The following is a 17,925-nucleotide window of genomic DNA, read 5'->3' on the forward strand; positions in this document are numbered from 1 at the left end:
CCCCCCCCCCCCCACTCCCACCCCCGCCCCACCCCCACCTTACCCCACTCCCATCTTTCTTCTTCTCCACCTATATATACTCACGTACTCCTGTACCTTGTATAACACCTCAACTTGACTCACACATCAAACACACAGTACGCAAAGTACTGAGCTATAATATCCATTTCACCTAATCTTCGTCCTTTTGTTCTATATTTATCAGATTTGTAGTTTTCTTGAAAACTTCAAAAATCTTGGGTTTGATTTATTTTGTCAATGGCGATTTCCGGGTTCGAGGGATTCGAGAAGAGGCTGGAGTTACGTTTCTCCGGCGATGATCAGGCTGCTGAGAAAGGTCTCCGGCTGTTGGATTTTTTGTCACTGGAGAAAGTATTGCATGCGGTGCAGTGCACCGTAGTGTCAGCTGTGGGGAACAAATATTTCGACTCTTACGTTTTATCAGAATCGAGCCTCTTTGTTTACCCGACAAAAATCATCATCAAAACTTGTGGGACAACCCAATTGCTCAAATCTGTCCGTCCATTGGTGGATCATGCTTTGACTATGGGTCTGACCTTGTGCGGGTGCAGATACACTCGCGGCAGCTTCATTTTCCCGGATGCCCAACCTTACCCCCACACAAGTTTTAAGGATGAAGTTGTGTTCTTGGAAGAGAATTTGCCTAAGAATCTTTCATGCAGAAAGGCCTCTGTGATGAACTCGAAATCTTGTCACAAGTGGCATGTTTTTACTGGTTGTGATGAAGGGAATATTTTTGCTATGGATGACGCGCATACAGACGATCTGTACACTGTTGAGATCTGCATGACTGGGCTGGACCGGATTCTGGCTAAGAAGTTTTTCCGGCGCCTCGGAGATGGAAAAAACGGCGACTCCGCCGGAAAAGAGATGACAGAGGTGACCGGGATTAGGGGCATTAATAGGAAGGCCCTTATTTGTGATTATGCTTTTGATCCTTGTGGATATTCAATGAACGGAATTGACGGGAACCGGTATTCAACCATTCACGTGACACCGGAAGACGATTTTAGTTACGCCAGTTTTGAGTGTGTTGGCTCGGTTTACGATGACCGGGATGAGTTTTTCGAGGTATTGAAGAAGGCCGTGAAGGTATTCCAACCGACAGAGTTATCGGTGTCAACGACATGCGCCACCGGTGGGCACGAGCTGTGGAGGGGCGTGGCGAAGGCCATCGAGCCGCTTGGTATGAGACTCCGGAGCCGTGTTGCCAACGAATTTCCGACCGCTGGAACTGTCGTTTTTCAAACATTTTTGGCTCTCAAAATGTAGTATGCGGTCCTGGCATGCTCGTGTTGGTGTTGATCACGCTAGTGCAAAGAAGTTGAAAAGATTAAAAAGGGGATATGGGGACAACAACTTGGGAACTTTTTAGGGTTTAGGTGGAATTCTTTTTTCTTTTCATTTTCTTTGTTAGGAAAATAGTTTGGTATATCAAAATATTAATTGATCATGCATGCCGATTGATGTCATTGCATTGGAAGATAAAATGATCAAATTAAAATGTGGGGTTGACTTTTTTGTAATAAAAAAATGGAAGAAATTTTAAATATGAAAATTGTGAGGCTGACGTGGAAAATATTATTGGAGATGGTGCTAGTAGATAATAATATTGCACCCCACTTAAAGTTGGCACGCCTACAAATTTTTGATATTGCACACTATAACTTCGTCAGTGGAGACTAGCACGCATTTTAAAATAAATGCAAAGAAATGACACTGATTTTATCCAATTTTCTTACGTTTTTATTACATTGCAAGATATATGCCTTTTTTAAACTCCTGTGTTCATTTTTACTCTCTATTCTAACAATTTTCCTTTGGTATCAGTTAAATGTACAAATTGATTGGATTAATTAATTAAGAATTGTATATATAGAATTAGACGTACAATTTTTCCCATTTGAGCTAATTTTTAGTTAGCGTTAAGTCAAACTCACAATCTTTAACATAATATCAAAGTCAAGACTCATGGTTATATATGTATTGAACTATCATATTGGCTAACCAATGATGTTTTGTAAACTTCATGCTTGAGTTGCTTATTTCTGGGAATGAGTGATGTGTTAATGTCGCATGTAATTGGCTGGATTAAAGGTTTGAGAGTTGTATATATGGAGTTGAATAATCTTTATCACTCGAGCTAGCTTTATGGTTGAGTTAAGTCCAAATACCAATATAAACAGTATCCAAATTATTCATGTAAAACGTATAATCAACTTATCTCACACATCAATCATCCTATTTCTAATAAATTTGTCCACTTTTTTTTGTGATCTCCTAAAAAAATGAATAAATTTTATTTTTGAAGGGGCTGGAGAAGGGGGGGCAAAGGTCAGCAAGCGTGCTTAAAACAGTATAAAACATAAAAATCTTTGGCAGGTTAGTTTTTCTGATTAAAATGGCTCCCACGTGTCACTGTCTGTATATGCATGAACCTTATTATTTTTTTTACTAATATTATTAATATATTACTGTGCATGCATGATGCGTTGGCCAAGTTTGTTTAAACTTATAATAATATTAATAATTTAATTATTCAAATTTCAAATATCAAAACCTTAACCAAGAAAACACATGAACAAGTACGATTTTAAATTACTTATATTTTTACAAGTCAGATCATAAGATGCATTGATAAATTAAAAAGGATTTTATGAACTAAATAAGCTTATATTCTTACGTAGTTTATTCGTTGTATTTTTCCGAATCCTATCTCTGTTTTTTTATACATTAAAATTACTCAATACAATAAAAGGAAAAATTGGTTAAATAACTTCGGTCAACTCTTTTTTTAAGAAAATGACATCCTCAAGCATATTTGACCGAGGTGAAATACACTTGAAGATATCATTTTTTTTAAAAAAAAAAAAGTTGAACGATGTTAAAAAAAATACTCTTACGATAAAATGGAGGCATTAAAATATTACCGGTCAAAAATTGAAATTTAAAATTAGTGAAATTTGAAGATTTTCTCTTTAAAGGGTAAAAACTACCATTTTGCACCTATATATATTGGGGATTTTGAAATATAATATTCTATTTATTTATTTCTATATTATTTTCCAATTTCTAAGCATGCATCTAACTAGCTAGGCTAACAATATGATAAAATGTATTTTGATTACTAATTAAAATAATAACCAAATATTTGGCCCAATTATTACCATTGCAACTTTGTTTATCTGGCACATATATATTATTGTTTGTTTAAAAAATATAATGCCCTTGAATATTAAAATTAATTGTTTAAAAAATTTCTGAAAATTAATTGTTTAAAAGTAGATTCGATGAAAAGCCCAACTTAAATTAAGCATGGGCCGTCTAGCTCGTGAAGCTGATTTTCCACTATTCATACATTTTTAACGTGAACTTCGATTCCTCAAATTTTACCAACATTAATTTTACATGTAGCAAATTCATTGATGAAAAAAATATAATACGGTGAGGAAAATTTATAATTACAATCGTATAAAATTATTTCAAAATACGAAGTCTTTGATTTTTTTTAATTATGTGAGACTCCAGAGATTCTACGTCATCACGTGAGATCGAATGCAAGTTTTTCCGATAAAGGTGTATGCTAATGCACCAAAGCATATAAAGTGGTAACAAAAAATCACATAAGATTGTTTCATGAGTTAATTTTTTTAGATATATATATAACTTGACTTATGAAAAATGTTACTTTTTTTGTTCAAAATATTAATATTCACTGGCAAGAGCATATTTTTTTTAATTAAATTATGAATAAATATTGTTTAATATACGTTGATTCGAGTTAAAAATATTATTTTTTTATATCAAATATATCATTTTTTTATTATAAATATGAACATGATTAACTTATATTATCGATGCGAGAAAAACCTGAGAAAGATTTCAATATCGTGCAGCGTGGACTGGTGAACCTAGCTTCAAACTCATGCGACCCACTCACGGCCCAGCTATAAATATATATCTAATATATGTATACCAATCACGGCCCAACTATAAATATATAATCAAATATATATATCTATAATGTATTATTAAGTGTCTTAGAGTAACTATAATAGAGGACATAAAATATTTAATTCCATAAATACTCTTCTTATTCTACCAAAAACATCCTCAAGTCACTCATATTTTACATAGAAAAAAATCTAAACAAAACATCATTTTAAATCAAACAACTCTTCTAAATTAAAAATAATTTTGATTTAATTATTTACTATTATTTGATCAAATTAAAAATAATAATAATACATACAATGTATGTGTATCTTTTATTAGTATATATAAAAGAATCATAAAATTAAGTAATTAACAAATTTTAAAAATACTTTTTTTTATTTTTTTTAAAAAAAAGGAGCTATGTGGGAGACGAGAAGGCAGTGTTTTCAATTATTTGTGAACATACGATTCCCCTCCGTTTGAACAAAAAGTGGTCCTAGAAGATGATATGATGGTTATTGGAATTTTTAAAATAATTGGTATAGATTAGTTCTAATCTAGGATGCCTATCCCACAATTAAAAAGAAAAAAAAAATTATTTCGTGTACGATAAAATGACGATAATTTATTAAGCAAGAAAGGGAAAGGGAGACGAAACCCATCGTTTAGTATTTGATAATTAGTGTTTGAGGTGTAAATAAATCAAATAAAATCAAATCAAATCATATAGATTTTAACCCTAAAAATTAACTATATTTGGCTTGATTTTCGTTCATTTAAAATTTGAGTTTAGGATTGATTCATTTGACTCGATCTCAATAATCGAGTTCTAATTAACAAAAAGTTAGAACCTTGTGTTCAAGCTTGTAATAATAATTAAACATCTTTTAAATTATTTTTCGTAAGTTTTTTGTCTTTGATTTTAAATTAAATTAGCTATAAACTAATTCAATGCGAAGACAAAAATAAATGAGTTTAGATCTCTCCATATTTGGCGTTTGTTGTTTTCGTGTTCTTTTAAAAAAAGAAAATCGGTGTTTTTCTAAGATTTGTCTTTAATTTGTAGCATTCAAGTTAAATCTGCAAATTTGCCAAAATTCATATTTGGAGTAAATGATTTTATTTATAGTAATTAGTAAATTTTTAAACTAATGAAGAAATTCCCATTAGGTGTTTTTTCATGAATTTGTACGACCTCCGAACCCTTTAATTTTACATACATAAATTTACACAAAACTCATATGTAAGACAATTTTTCAGTTCAATTTTATGGGATAAATTTCCAACTCGTCCCCACTCATGGAAAATATTATTTTTTTATCGAAAAAATTATCTTTCATTACAAATATGAATTAGATCAACCAATCTTACAAATATAAATTATTAAAATCACCTCACAAGATTTTTGTTCATAAATTTAATAGCTCATATGAGCATCATACATTAAACGAAAACCTCCCTTACGTTTTCCTATCTTATTTCTCCTTTATCCTATGAACATATAAAGAATGAGAAAATAAATCTCTCAACCACTTATTCAATACCAATATTAAACAAATTACACACATTAATTCCACTCGATCAAATTCATGCTCTTTAAACTGAAGTGTTTGCAGATGGAGATGGAGTTGAACTCTGGGTTGAAGGGTATCCTATTCCATTGCGTTTGTTTGGGAACAAAACAAACAAACACCCCGAAAACGCCCCGATAACTGTTGGCAGCACCATCAACAACATCTTCTGCGTAGACTCGAACGATGGATAGAAGCATTCAACAGAGTTAGGGTCCAAAAGGGCCACTGCTGCGAACACTATCAGCGAGAAAAAGGCGTGAACAAAGTCTCCAAACCGGAGTTTGTACGATGACAAGTCTTGTGGGGCGGAAGAATAAGCAGGCCAGAGCCCGGTCCTTGTTGCAATCCCACAGTGTATCACTCCGTCGCTATCGGTGTAGCTATCTGTGAACGACGCGAAAAAACAAGCAAAGCCACAGCTTCCTATCAAGATGCTTGACAAGTACTTGTTGTTGGTGTGGCAATTGCCATTGTTTGTTAGGACAGGGTTGAGGAATTGGAACACGAAGACGGTGGCGGTAGGGAGGAGCTTGATGAGGTTGCCGAAACCGGCTAGGGTTCCTTGTGTGATGCTTTTGGTTGAACTTTTCGGTAACACGTTGCTTGAGTTCGCTGACATTTTTTAGTTGATTTTGTGTTTATTTCCGAAATGTGTGATGTTTTATGTGCTGGTTTTTATTTTGGTATGAAATCGGATTTTGGACATATTTATAGAGTTGAGAAAGGGAGAGGGGTTGCTTCCAAGTAAAAGGAAATTATTTAGCCAAGGCGAGAATTCAAATTTGGGTTTTGCTTGTACTCTTCGAAAGATGGTTACTCCATGGTTTAAGATTTCGAGGAATTCAATTTTCAAGTTAATTAGTGCACGTGCAATTAAGTTAATTTATGGATTAATTGCATGCACTATTCATATGAAATCACGAGAATGTTAAAATTTCATGTGAAAAAATTGATATATTAATTAACTCCGTGCGTTTCAATCTTGAGCACATACATCGATCCTCATATTGTTTTCAAATTATGTTCCCATATCCCTTGTCCGTACGTGCTTTAAGAGATATGTATGCTTAAAATTTGAAAACAAAAAGAGTTAACAGTGGCATAAGACTTTCAACAATATCGCGCGTATACAATAAACTCTTCATTTATATATAAAAATTGTATGCAAGTGTACGAATGATGTGATTTAACAATGTAGCGGATAGTTTTGGTTGGAAAATATTGTTTTCGTGTTACAATTGTGAGTTGATTAATTAAAATAGTCAAACTTTGGCCGGTTAATTCAAGATTTAAAAGACAATCAACTTTTATAACCATATTTTATGTTAATTAATGAAATTTTTCCTTGATCTATTTAAAATATGTATGGACATGCATGCATATTGAACAAAAAGAAACTCAAAAATACTATTTTTTTAAAAAAGGTTTGTGAATTTATTATGCTTATCAACATTACGATAATGATCAAACATTTTTTTATTCAATTTTCAAGTCAATTAATGAAAGGCTGCTTTAATAGATTTATTGATATTATAATATGTGTGAAAATGCATGCATTATATTGAACAAGAGAAGAAATGTTATTAAATGTTCGCGTGTCACGATGGTTAATTCATCCATTCAAAGAGGGAAGTAGAAGATAACTCATTCCCCAGTTCCAACATATGGTCTTCCATTCATATTATATATAAATATAATATATATACTTAGCAGCATCCCTGTGTGAGTTTTCTGAATTTTTGTTTTTGGTTTCGTAAATTTTGTAATTAATTTGTCGATATGGGCAAGTTTATAATTAAGGATAATAAAACATGGGTAATTTGACAATTATCAGAGTTGTCAAGGCTAATATGATAATTATAAAAACTTGGCCATACCAAACTTGTCGGATTAATGGGGTCACCCTTAATATAGAATAGATAGGTGATAACTTTGGAAATTCCGATTGTTCAAATACTATGAAATTGTTTATAAATATAATAAAGATGGTATGGTCTCATTTGATTAGTCGAAGGCTGCGTTTGTGGTGTTCTTTGCCTAAATAAACGTTGTCATCGACCAAGATCCGTACAAGATACCATAACCTCCTTTTACTTTGGAGGGCTTTTTTTTTTTTTTTTATAAAAAAAAGTAAATATAAAGCTAAATCAGTTAAATCTAGCAGTCATTACGTAATGCTTGGACATTCTAGATTCTTTCCTACGTTTATATATTTAGAGATTAAAGATAATTATTTTGTTTTAATAGACTTGTTATGTTGTGAACTCAAGAAAACATCGTTTCAAAAGATTTGTCTAATGAATGATATATCTTCTTGATTTATAATTTACTATTCATTAGTGTTAATATTCGATTTAGGATATTTGTAAAATTGTCGACTCATTGAGAAGACGATGTTTGTTGTGATCTATTCTAGATAACTTTCACTCATCTTTTGATATTCTAAACGGCTTTCACTCGTAATATTTGTAACATTGGCGATATTTTGAGAAGCTGATGTCTGTTGTGACCAATACTAGACGAATTTCTCTCAATTTTCGGTATTTTAAAAGGTTTTTACTTACTTTTTGGTATTCAGTTCATTTATTTTGTATACACTTGTCTGATTATAACATTTTCTAGATCACATCTTCCTCTACGTCGACTCTCAATGAAAGTGACAATGTTAGGTTATAAACTCAAGTTTATAAGCTATTATTTATTATATTTAGTATTTGATGTGTTCGATTAATTGCTATTTTAAAATTCTTATCTGAAGACACAAAAAATTAATCTTATATGATAATATGTACACGAAACTAGTTACAATTAACAACACGGATACTTATTCTGATATGAAGTGAAATTAAAATCAACATAAATAATATATATTAGTAAACGATTTTAAATTTATGGATTTCTTTTTAAAATTATAAATTATTTGACTCAATCCGAGTATATCTCCAAAGATTATTTTCTTCATCAAGTTTGCATCGAAAATTGACGAATATGCGATGGCCTATGGGATCCCAATTTCTACACTACGTAGACACGGGAAAATTTTTGTAAACTACTTTGCGAGCTGATCCAATTTCGTTTCTCTGAGAATACATACAGAAGATCTTTTGAAATTTAGGACACACTAAATACTAATGGTCTTGAAAATATAGGCCGCAAAAGTTGGTCTAGGCCAATTCATGCACAAAAGCATGTTTTTTTGCCCCATAGGAGATCTAGTATGTTACGATATATCGATATCTAATTTGGCCCAGAACTTTGCAAGGTAATTAACAAGAAACTGAATTGTAAAATTTTATATAAATGCATATCAATTAACTACAAATAAATAGATGCCAAGTTTTCACTTCATGGTTTCAAAATTGATCATATACATAGAAATCAAGATTCACCACCCTGAATCCCTTGATTTTAATAAAATATTCTGCAACTTCAAATTTATGTTCCATACCTCCTCATGCAGATGACTGCATGAATAACAAAATACAACACAGTTTGACAGCAAAATTAAGGGAGGACTTTTGCAAAGTGCCAAAAGGAGTAAACAGGGATGCAGCCTCCTCGACCACAAGATTCATATAAACCAGAAGGAAGATTCTATGCTAGGTGTTTTACCCTATGTAGCATCCAACTTTAATTGATATGGACCTACACAATGAATGGTTAAGAACTTCAACATTCATGCAGGCTATAAAATCTCATTTATTAAGGCCTATAACGCACCTGGTGCTCATGGAAAACAATCTCCTAACCCTTTTAAGCCTTGGGGTTCCCCAGGCATTGAGAACTTCTAAAGTGAATTGTCATGTTGAGACAAGAAAGCAAGCCATAGCCAGAGTTTCTGCGACAAGCCTTAGTTCCACCATGGGAGCTTAACTTATGGTTACCGTAAATCCAGCCCAAAAACAAAATAGAGAAAACAAGAGCCAAATTTTTATAAATATCATTTCATAATGCCAATAGATACATAATCTCTTATTACTTCACTGATGATACGACTTACAATTTCTCGTACACATATCATCAACAGACTATACCTACAAAGCTAAAACAATTATCAAACCAAATTTCTAAAGCAAATGTGAAAAGGGCAAGTGCCTGTTCTGCCAATTAGTAGCGAACTCATAGCTGATACCACTTCTTAAGCCAGAAGTCTTTCCTTGATTTCGAATCAACAAGCATCTGCAATAAAGATTTTGCCTCTTCTTTGTTTGATAATCATTCCACTGCTTCACGTTCAGAAGACCCCACCACCACCTAAACCACAATATCCCATTTTAAATAGCTACTGCGAGAGAAACATAATCTAAATCTAGATAACAGCTGCAGCACCCCACAGCCACACACACCCAGGCAAAAGATAATGTAGTAACCACAATAATTTTAACCATCTGTGATGAAATCGCTTCATAGTTTGTTCATATTTCCAGATTTAGTAAACCCTCAATCCGTTTTGGAAAAAAAATATCTACGGATATGGTTCGAGATATCAAAGAAATCAGAGCCCGTGAAGCGAATTCCCAAACTTTTTCACATCGGATGCATAATCAATCGAGGCGAAGCATACGCCTCAGACCCCTCGTAGCAGAATCATCAAACGATTTGACCTCGCCATGTACTAGTTGCTTCATAAAAAAAGAAGGCACGGGAACAGATCTAGGAGAAGGTGATGAGTAAACAGCCGAACCGGAATACTCGTCTGCCAAATCCTGCACGTTGATCTGCTTGGGTAGCATCAACGGTAAGACCGGTTCGATCAGATCGGGCTCACAAACTGCCAGATCCTCAACCGGTTTCTGATTCGGAGAAATGGATTCAGAGTCTCCGCCCTTGGTCTTAAAGGTGAGCGAGTTCAACGATTCGCCTCTTCTCAATAAAGTCACCTGCCCCATAACGAGACCGTTGTCACTGAAACCACTCTCCCGGCGTGGCTTCACCCATGTTGGTTTCTTCGCCTTCGTCCCCTTCTGAAATTTTTTCTGATCCGTCTTGGGAGAAGCCTTCCCATTAACGGAGTTTCCATTCCGATTCACGGTGAGATTCGTCAAACTCCCATCCCCCACCAAATTGCGGCGATGAAACGGCACGGGTGGAACCCTATTCACCGTCAATAGATCCTGCGGCCTCATAACCTCCGTTCCCATTTGGCACACGATAAACAAGATTAACAAAATATATCACACAACCCGTGAAAAAATTCCCGATACACAAGAAAAATAAAGGTCAATCTGTAAATCTTCCCTTTCTTCAAAAAACAAACAACAGAAACCCAAATATTTAACCTAATTTAGTTATTTTTCTCTCAAATAAATATGAATAAGGTATGGGGAGGGGTTCGCTATAAATAGGAGAAGCTTCCACCGAGCTTGTCTCCTCCCAACGCGTTAACATCATTTTCCATTACTCGACTAATATTTACCTATACAAATTAAATGTTAGACTTTCAAACATTTTTAATAATTTTTTTTAAATGATAGACTTTTGTGGAGTTGATAGATTTTTATTAACTTCTATGAAATCTCATAGAATTATAAAACAAATTTCATAGATTCTTTATAGACTTTTTGTTCAAGATTTTTGTAAACTTTTTCGTAGAATTATGTGAATTTTATAATTTATAATTGTGATTTATTTTTTATTAATTTTTTAAAATAATTATTGGAAATAGATAACCTCTTCAATTTAAAATTATTTTTTTAATTTATGAATGTAAATGAATTTTACTTACTTAAAAGTTAAATCAATTTAATTTGTGAAAAACGACAAATGAACTATCCAATTTATTGAAATCAAAATTTCAATTCTTTATGTCAATTCAACATATTAATGAACAATATTTTTATAAATTCATAATAAAATTTTATTAAAAGAACACTCAAAATAATGAGTAGTCTTTTATAAAAAAAATCTAATCATTACTGACAATTTGATCAACATCGTTCTACATTCCATTGGCTATGGTATCCCTCCATGCATTAGCATTTGCTCGTTCTTGTTTTTGAGTATTAAATAACTGATCAAAGTCGTCACCTTCATAAACTTGTGCTGATGAAGACAATTGAGCTTCATTATATAGTTCAATTTGAAATTCATCAAATTGACACTTCTTTCAAAGAAAATTGTGTAATATAGCACATGCCAATACAAGCACTGTTAAGGGTGGGAAAAAATACCAAATTTTCGGTATACCGAGATTACCGTAACAAAAAAATATTGAATTTATCGAATTTTAAGTATGCAGAAGATTTCGGTACGGTAACAATGCCGAATTTTTTGATATCCAATTTGAAAATTTTGGTATGTACCGAATTAACGAAAAAAATATACATAAATTTTAAAATATATAATATTTTAAAACAATAAATTATAAATTTTTTTAAAATGTAAGGTTTTTTTGGTTCGGTATACCGAAAATTTTGGTATAGTATCGGTATGAATTTGCTTATACAATAATTTAAGATATAGATTAACTAAAATTAAAGAAAATAATTTAAAATAAAATGTTATATAATAATTAATAAAAAATAAAATTTTAATTATGTTTTTAAAAAGTACAAATAAAAGGAAAAATAAATAGATGAGAAAAGAATGAAAGTTTGTATTGAGTATGTGAATTTGGGAGATTTCTCAATTAAATGTACATCCAAATCTTTAGGTTGAATCAAAGACTTTTGTTGACATTTTATTGTTGTACTTTAGGCTATAATTCTTGTACTTAATAAAATTCCATAGAGTCATTAAAAGTGTATTGATATTTTGAATACATATAGACTTTTGTAGAGTTTTTAAAAGTCAAGTTTGAATACTACATGACTTTTTAAAATTCTACAAAAGTTTACATTGAATACCACTAAACTTTTATGGAGTATATAAAAGTCTAGTTTGAATACCTCTAGACTTTTAAACTCCATAAAAGTCATTAAAAGTCTAGTGGTATTCAACCCTACCGATATTCAAAATAAAAAGTAATATTATTAGCATAAAAAAGTAATACTTTTTATGGATGAAACAAATAAGAGATCCGTCTCACAAAATACGACATGTGAGACCGTCTCACACAAGTTTTTGTTTTATAAAATTAGGTAAATCTCTAACATTTAATTTTTATTAAAAAAAAAAAAAGAAGAAGACTCTATACTAATTATTCAAATATAGTTAAGATATTAATATTCCATTTCATAGTCGCTTGAAATTTGGAGGGCTGAAATTAATGGAAAGCAATTTAAAAGGACTTAATTTGGCATGGGATTAAAATGACAGGTTTATCAAAGTTTCATTAAAAAAAAAGATATAAATAAATAAATAATGTATGAAATGTATTCAACATATTTCATTCTAACAACGGTACATGATACAGACTTGTAAAATAGAACATTCTGACATAGATATATTTTTTATGATTCACATATATTTTACAACTGACATAAAATATTAAATTTGTTCTATAATTATAAAATATCATAATAATCGTCATTGAAAATGAAAAAAAAAATCATAATAATCTTCATCATTGATATCAACAACTACTCAGTCTTACGTTCAACTAATTTAATTATATACAAGATGACTTGATATATGCTATATCTCAGATATATATATATATTTTTTTCATATATCAGATTTTCAATATCGTTAAATTATATATATTCACCGTATTTCAATGAAAGATGCCATCACATTTTACCACATATCAAACTCGAGCTAAATAGCTTGCTATGGTTATTACTCAAATATCTTTACATTTTTATAAAATTCAATAATCAAAGCATAGGGTAAATTTTTATAATTTCAATAATTAAAGTAGAGTGGGTCTCATGTGAGACCGTCTCACGGATCTTAATCGTGAGACGGGTCAACCCTACCCATATTCACAATAAAAAATAATACTCTTAGCATAAAAAGTAATAATTTTTCATGGATGACCCAAATAAGAGATCCGTCTTACAAATATGATCCGTGAGACCGTCTAACACAAGTTTTTGGCATCAAAGTATAGGGAATTCCGTGTGCATATTGTGTTCGTGACCAACATGTCACACCCTGTCCATAGTTTTTTTGCATGTATCCCGTGTCAGCATCGTGTCTTTGATATCCCTTCGGTAAATTTAACATGGGAGAATCCGAATTTTCAGCAGGAAGATCTTCCATATAATGTGGACAATGGATGCCCACCACTATTCCATTTCACATCGCCTCTCTCTCTCTCATTCTGAATCAGAATTCTGCAGAGCTGAGCATTGGTTCCTGAGCCCAGGAACCATGGAAAACATCCATGACACCTTCACCCCTCCACGGTTATTATACTTCATCAATATCGTTTCTTTTCTGGTTATATTCTGTCAATGGTAGATGTTTTTAATTATATTCCTACGAAAAGTACCATGTTTTTCATTTCTGTTCTTTTTGGTCGGCAAATTTGGGATTCATTTGTTTTGATTGTTTCAAGTGCATGATTTCAAGACTATGTCATAGAGAACAATGTAGTGAAAGCAGTGGGCAATATCAACGTAACTTGTAAATGTTAGCTTGCTATGTTTTATTATTAAACCGGCCACGGGGAAGTTTGTATCGGTAGGGTGAAATGAACATCTTGAATATATATAAAAAGAGATGATTGAAGTTTGGAATTTTTCCTTTTTGATTTTCTATCTCTGGGTTGGCCATGCTCACCAGTGACCTCTTAACCAACAGGAGGTGGAGAAAATGTATTTTCTGTCGAACAAAAAATTTTGGATTTTTTGGAATGATTATTTCCAAGAACATACTGCATTGTATCCTGGTCCAAGTATTGAATTGAATTTGCATGAGGTGGGTATTTTGGGGTAAAATCGTTCCCCTTTGGAGGAGTAGTACATATAATCTAACAGGTTCTGAAATGACAGTGAAAGCGAGAATGCGTGCGATATTGCTGTTGAAAGTTCTGAAGGAGAACTTTTGGTGTTTGGACAGACATTGCTTGTTCCTGCTTCCTCCATTTCACTCTCTGATAATGGTAATGATCTCAAATATTCTAGTAATGTTTCTCTTATTTTCTAGTTAACTACAGGATGAATCAGCTAAGTAAAAAAATCATAAATTTTGTGTAATTTATGATTTTTATCGGATCTTCTTTTACAAGGTAAATGGTAATTTAAATCCACTAAAACTGCAATCATGAATTGTGACTCAGATTTGAAAGATTTAAGTGTGGAGGAAGTACTAGTAGAAGAATGCCTGCTTAGAGAAGAAAATGGGGAGGTGGCAAAGCCAGAAACGGTTAGTAATTCTGTGACAAGAACATTAGAACTAGAGCCTAAAACAGATGGGAACTCCGATTCGCAGTGGAAAGGGTTCATTCGGAAACTAAAAAAGGGGCCAACGATGAATTTGCATTCCTTCCATCCTAGCATACTAAACCTTCCTTCGATCAAGAAACTCTCGAGAAGACGAACAAGGAACACACAAAGCTTGCCAGGATTGCCTACCCATATAGAAGTAGACTTGTACTATTGCTTCGAAACTTCTTGGAAAAGTTTCTCTCTTTCAGATCTTGAAGAAGCGACCGATAATTTTAGCCATGGTATGTGGTTGGATAGATCCTCGGTGTGAATGGATAAACTGCAAATTATATTAATGTCAAGAAAATGTAAAGAATATGAGTTTTATTAATTATTTGGATAGATAACCTGATTGGGGAGGGAGGCTACTCTGAAGTTTACAGGGGACACCTGAAAGATGGGCAACTAGTAGCCGTAAAAAGGTTAATTCGGGGAACTCAGGAGGAAATGACAGCAGACTACTTATCCGAGCTCGGTATTCTAATACATGTTAATCATCCAAACATTGCGAATGTTATTGGATACGGTGTCGAAGGAGGGATGCACCTTGTTCTTCCTTTGTCTCCACATGGGAATTTAGCATCTTCCCTGAATGGTTCGTCCCTCATCCTGTGACAAGAAACGAGCTTTTAGATGTTCAAGAATCTCATAATGGTTTCGTTTTGCATGGTTTGTTCAGGCAAAAGTGGCAAACTGGCATGGAATGTGAGATACAATATTGCTCTGGGAATTGCATCTGGGCTTTCGTATCTTCACGAGGGGTGTCAACGAAGAATTATCCATAGAGATATCAAGTCTGCAAATATTTTGCTTACTGAAGATTTTGAACCTCAGGTAGCGAACGATATCTGCTAAATTCTTGTGCAGCAATCCCTTATCTTGATGTGAATTTGATGTAAAAGAGTTGACGTTAATTTTTGGCAGTTATCCACTTTAAAACTTTGATATTTCATTCTTTACTATAGATTTCTGATTTTGGGCTTTCAAAGTGGCTGCCTGATAACTGGACTCACATTACTGTTTCACAATTTGAAGGCACGTTTGGGTAGGTGACTGACTGCATTACATAAGCCAGAAATTGTTGAAACCTTCGAAATCATATCATCATAATACTTCAACCTTTCTCTTATCAGCTATCTCCCTCCTGAGCTTTTCATGCACGGAATAGTTGATGAAAAGACTGATGTTTACGCTTATGGAGTGCTATTGTTAGAGCTCATTAGTGGTCAACCAGCTCTAGACGAATCACACAACAGCCTTGTGATGTGGGTATGGTTGCTTCTAGACAACAATCATTCTCTTACATAAAAATCTGGATAATATAATTTTTCTTTCAACCAAGAGATGCACTCTAATCTGATTGAAATTTTACAGGCCAAACCTCTGCTGAACAGAAAAAGTATAGTGGACCTAGTGGATCCATCACTCAATGGCGTCTATGACTATGACCAAGTCAGTCGAATGAGTACGGTTGCCTCCTTATGTATTCATCATAATTCTTCAGAAAGGCCTCAAATGAGCCAGGCAAGTTGTTTACTCAGCAAGCTCTTTGAGAGACGCTTAAGAGTGAAAAACGCAAATACAAAATAAACTATTTAGTGTGAATGATTCCTGAACGGGATGCAGGTGGTGAGTATGTTAAAATGTGGTGAAGGCATAATGCAAAGCAAGAAGAAGTTCCAAAAACGGCCTGCACTCAAGAGGACATACCCCTTGGAGCTAATTTCGGAAGAAGAATGCAACCCTGACAAATTTTGAAGCCAAGAGAGCCATTTTGCCTACGNTACCAGGATTTATCTCATTTTAAGATGTAATATTTGCAAGATTTTTCAAAGGTTGAGTGGATAATAATATCGTGTATATTTTTTTTCAAAATTTGAGTTATACACCGGACATAGACCTAAGATTTGATATACCTGGATAAAGATTTAAGCAAGAAGATGACTCAATCTTGGATTCCAAAATCTTGAAGGATATACCATAGAATTTTCAAATTTATTGGATGATTTATTATGGATTTTCGAAAATCGTTCACTACAGAGAAGTCTACACGATATAAAATACAGGCTTGGGAAAAATTTAACAGTTTAACTACTGGATTTTTAAAAAGAAAAATATCAAAATCTTATCTTGGAAAAATACCACTAAATTTCGAATTTAGGTAGGGAAATAATTGGGATTTAAGAAATATAATTATTGGGGAAAAAAAAAAAGTCTATCGAATATTGGAAATTAGACACAAAAGTCGAAATTGTTGCAGCCTGGACAAGGCATAATTTCGAAATTCATCCAAGGAAGATATCCAAATTTCGAAATTATTATCTAGGACCAGGGATAAAGATTTAGATTAGATCACGATTCTAGATGAAGATTTGATTCAAATTCAAACGCGCGGATAAACTCGATCGAGATAGCAGCCAACCCCTATAAATAGGAGGGCCTATAACTCGAAAATTCACACCATTTTCTACTCCAAATTTTCGAGTTCCTCTCCTAGTCTTCTTAGGATTTTCGAGAGCTTGCTCTCTCTGTGTGCGAAGAAGCGAAGCGCTGCTGCAGTCCAAACCCGAAGCTATGGTTCGATATTCCAGTGCAAGATTCCTTTCTATTCACGTTTTTCTCATCAAAGATCAAGTAAGTGGGCTTGTTTTAAATGTGTAATTTCGGTGTATGCATTTTCGTTTTTTTGAAATTTCGGTCGAGTACAATTCTCTTTCTACCCCTTCTGGTTATGATTTCTGCATGAGTTTTATGTTGACACTGTGAGGATTCAACTTGATATGGGAGGGAATCCCAACTATGATATGACCCTCATACGGTGGGGATATAACCGATTTGGCCTCGCCCCCTTATAGGAATAAAAATTAGGGACTGAATTCAGTAAACCATTGAAAGTAGAGGAATCTCATGTCAGGTCAAGGATACGAACGTGGTATGAGTCAAATATGCATGGTGTGCGTGTGTGTGTATTTCGAAAATATATGTGCATGTTGTGGTGTACTCGAACGGCCCCCACTTGCTGAGTATTTCCCAAAATACTCACCCCTTACTCTCCCCTCCCCAGATAAATCAGAAGAACA

The 17,925-nt window shown here is 33.3% G+C and overlaps 3 protein-coding genes across 4 annotated transcripts; 2 read left to right on the forward strand and 1 right to left on the reverse strand.

Moving 5' to 3' along the window:
• Positions 1–82: 82 nt before the first annotated feature.
• Positions 83–1,621, forward strand: LOC140988224 (S-adenosylmethionine decarboxylase proenzyme 4-like). The gene has a single exon (XM_073457219.1). The coding sequence runs from the start codon at positions 259–261 to the stop codon at positions 1,291–1,293; it is 1,035 nt and encodes a 344-aa protein (XP_073313320.1). The 5' UTR covers positions 83–258; the 3' UTR covers positions 1,294–1,621.
• Positions 1,622–5,254: 3,633 nt separating this feature from the next.
• Positions 5,255–6,289, reverse strand: LOC140988654 (protein DMP2-like). Its single transcript, XM_073457691.1, has one exon. The coding sequence runs from the start codon at positions 6,148–6,150 to the stop codon at positions 5,554–5,556; it is 597 nt and encodes a 198-aa protein (XP_073313792.1). The 5' UTR covers positions 6,151–6,289; the 3' UTR covers positions 5,255–5,553.
• A 7,333-nt stretch (positions 6,290–13,622) lies between these two features.
• Positions 13,623–16,703, forward strand: LOC140988949 (receptor-like cytosolic serine/threonine-protein kinase RBK2). 2 transcript variants are annotated; one of them, XM_073458065.1, is made up of 9 exons: positions 13,627–13,822; positions 14,411–14,520; positions 14,698–15,087; positions 15,189–15,440; positions 15,525–15,679; positions 15,811–15,890; positions 15,979–16,114; positions 16,220–16,369; positions 16,472–16,703. In XM_073458065.1, the coding sequence occupies exons 1-9, from the start codon at positions 13,680–13,682 to the stop codon at positions 16,601–16,603; spliced, it is 1,548 nt and encodes a 515-aa protein (XP_073314166.1). In that variant the 5' UTR covers positions 13,627–13,679; the 3' UTR covers positions 16,604–16,703. The 2 variants fall into 2 exon arrangements, with proteins under 2 accessions (XP_073314167.1, XP_073314166.1); XM_073458066.1 differs by lacking the exons at positions 15,811–15,890; positions 15,979–16,114 and having other exon boundaries at positions 13,623–13,822.
• The last annotated feature ends 1,222 nt before the right edge of the window (positions 16,704–17,925 follow it).

The sequence above is a fragment of the Primulina huaijiensis genome, chromosome 11, assembly GCF_012295235.1.
Source record: "Primulina huaijiensis isolate GDHJ02 chromosome 11, ASM1229523v2, whole genome shotgun sequence".
Taxonomy (NCBI): domain Eukaryota; kingdom Viridiplantae; phylum Streptophyta; class Magnoliopsida; order Lamiales; family Gesneriaceae; genus Primulina; species Primulina huaijiensis.

What these genes read in the sequence shown, in the direction of transcription:
- LOC140988224 (XM_073457219.1), top strand. Translation starts at nt 259, where the DNA reads ATGGCGATTTCCGGGTTCGAGGGATTCGAGAAGAGGCTGGAGTTACGT.
- LOC140988654 (XM_073457691.1), bottom strand. Translation starts at nt 6,150, where the DNA reads ATGTCAGCGAACTCAAGCAACGTGTTACCGAAAAGTTCAACCAAAAGC.
- LOC140988949 (XM_073458065.1), top strand. Translation starts at nt 13,680, where the DNA reads ATGTGGACAATGGATGCCCACCACTATTCCATTTCACATCGCCTCTCT. An exon ending in GACCGATAATTTTAGCCATG is followed by an intron (nt 15,088 to 15,188) that starts GTATGTGGTTGG and finishes TTATTTGGATAG; the next exon opens with ATAACCTGATTGGGGAGGGA. An exon ending in AAAGGCCTCAAATGAGCCAG is followed by an intron (nt 16,370 to 16,471) that starts GCAAGTTGTTTA and finishes AACGGGATGCAG; the next exon opens with GTGGTGAGTATGTTAAAATG.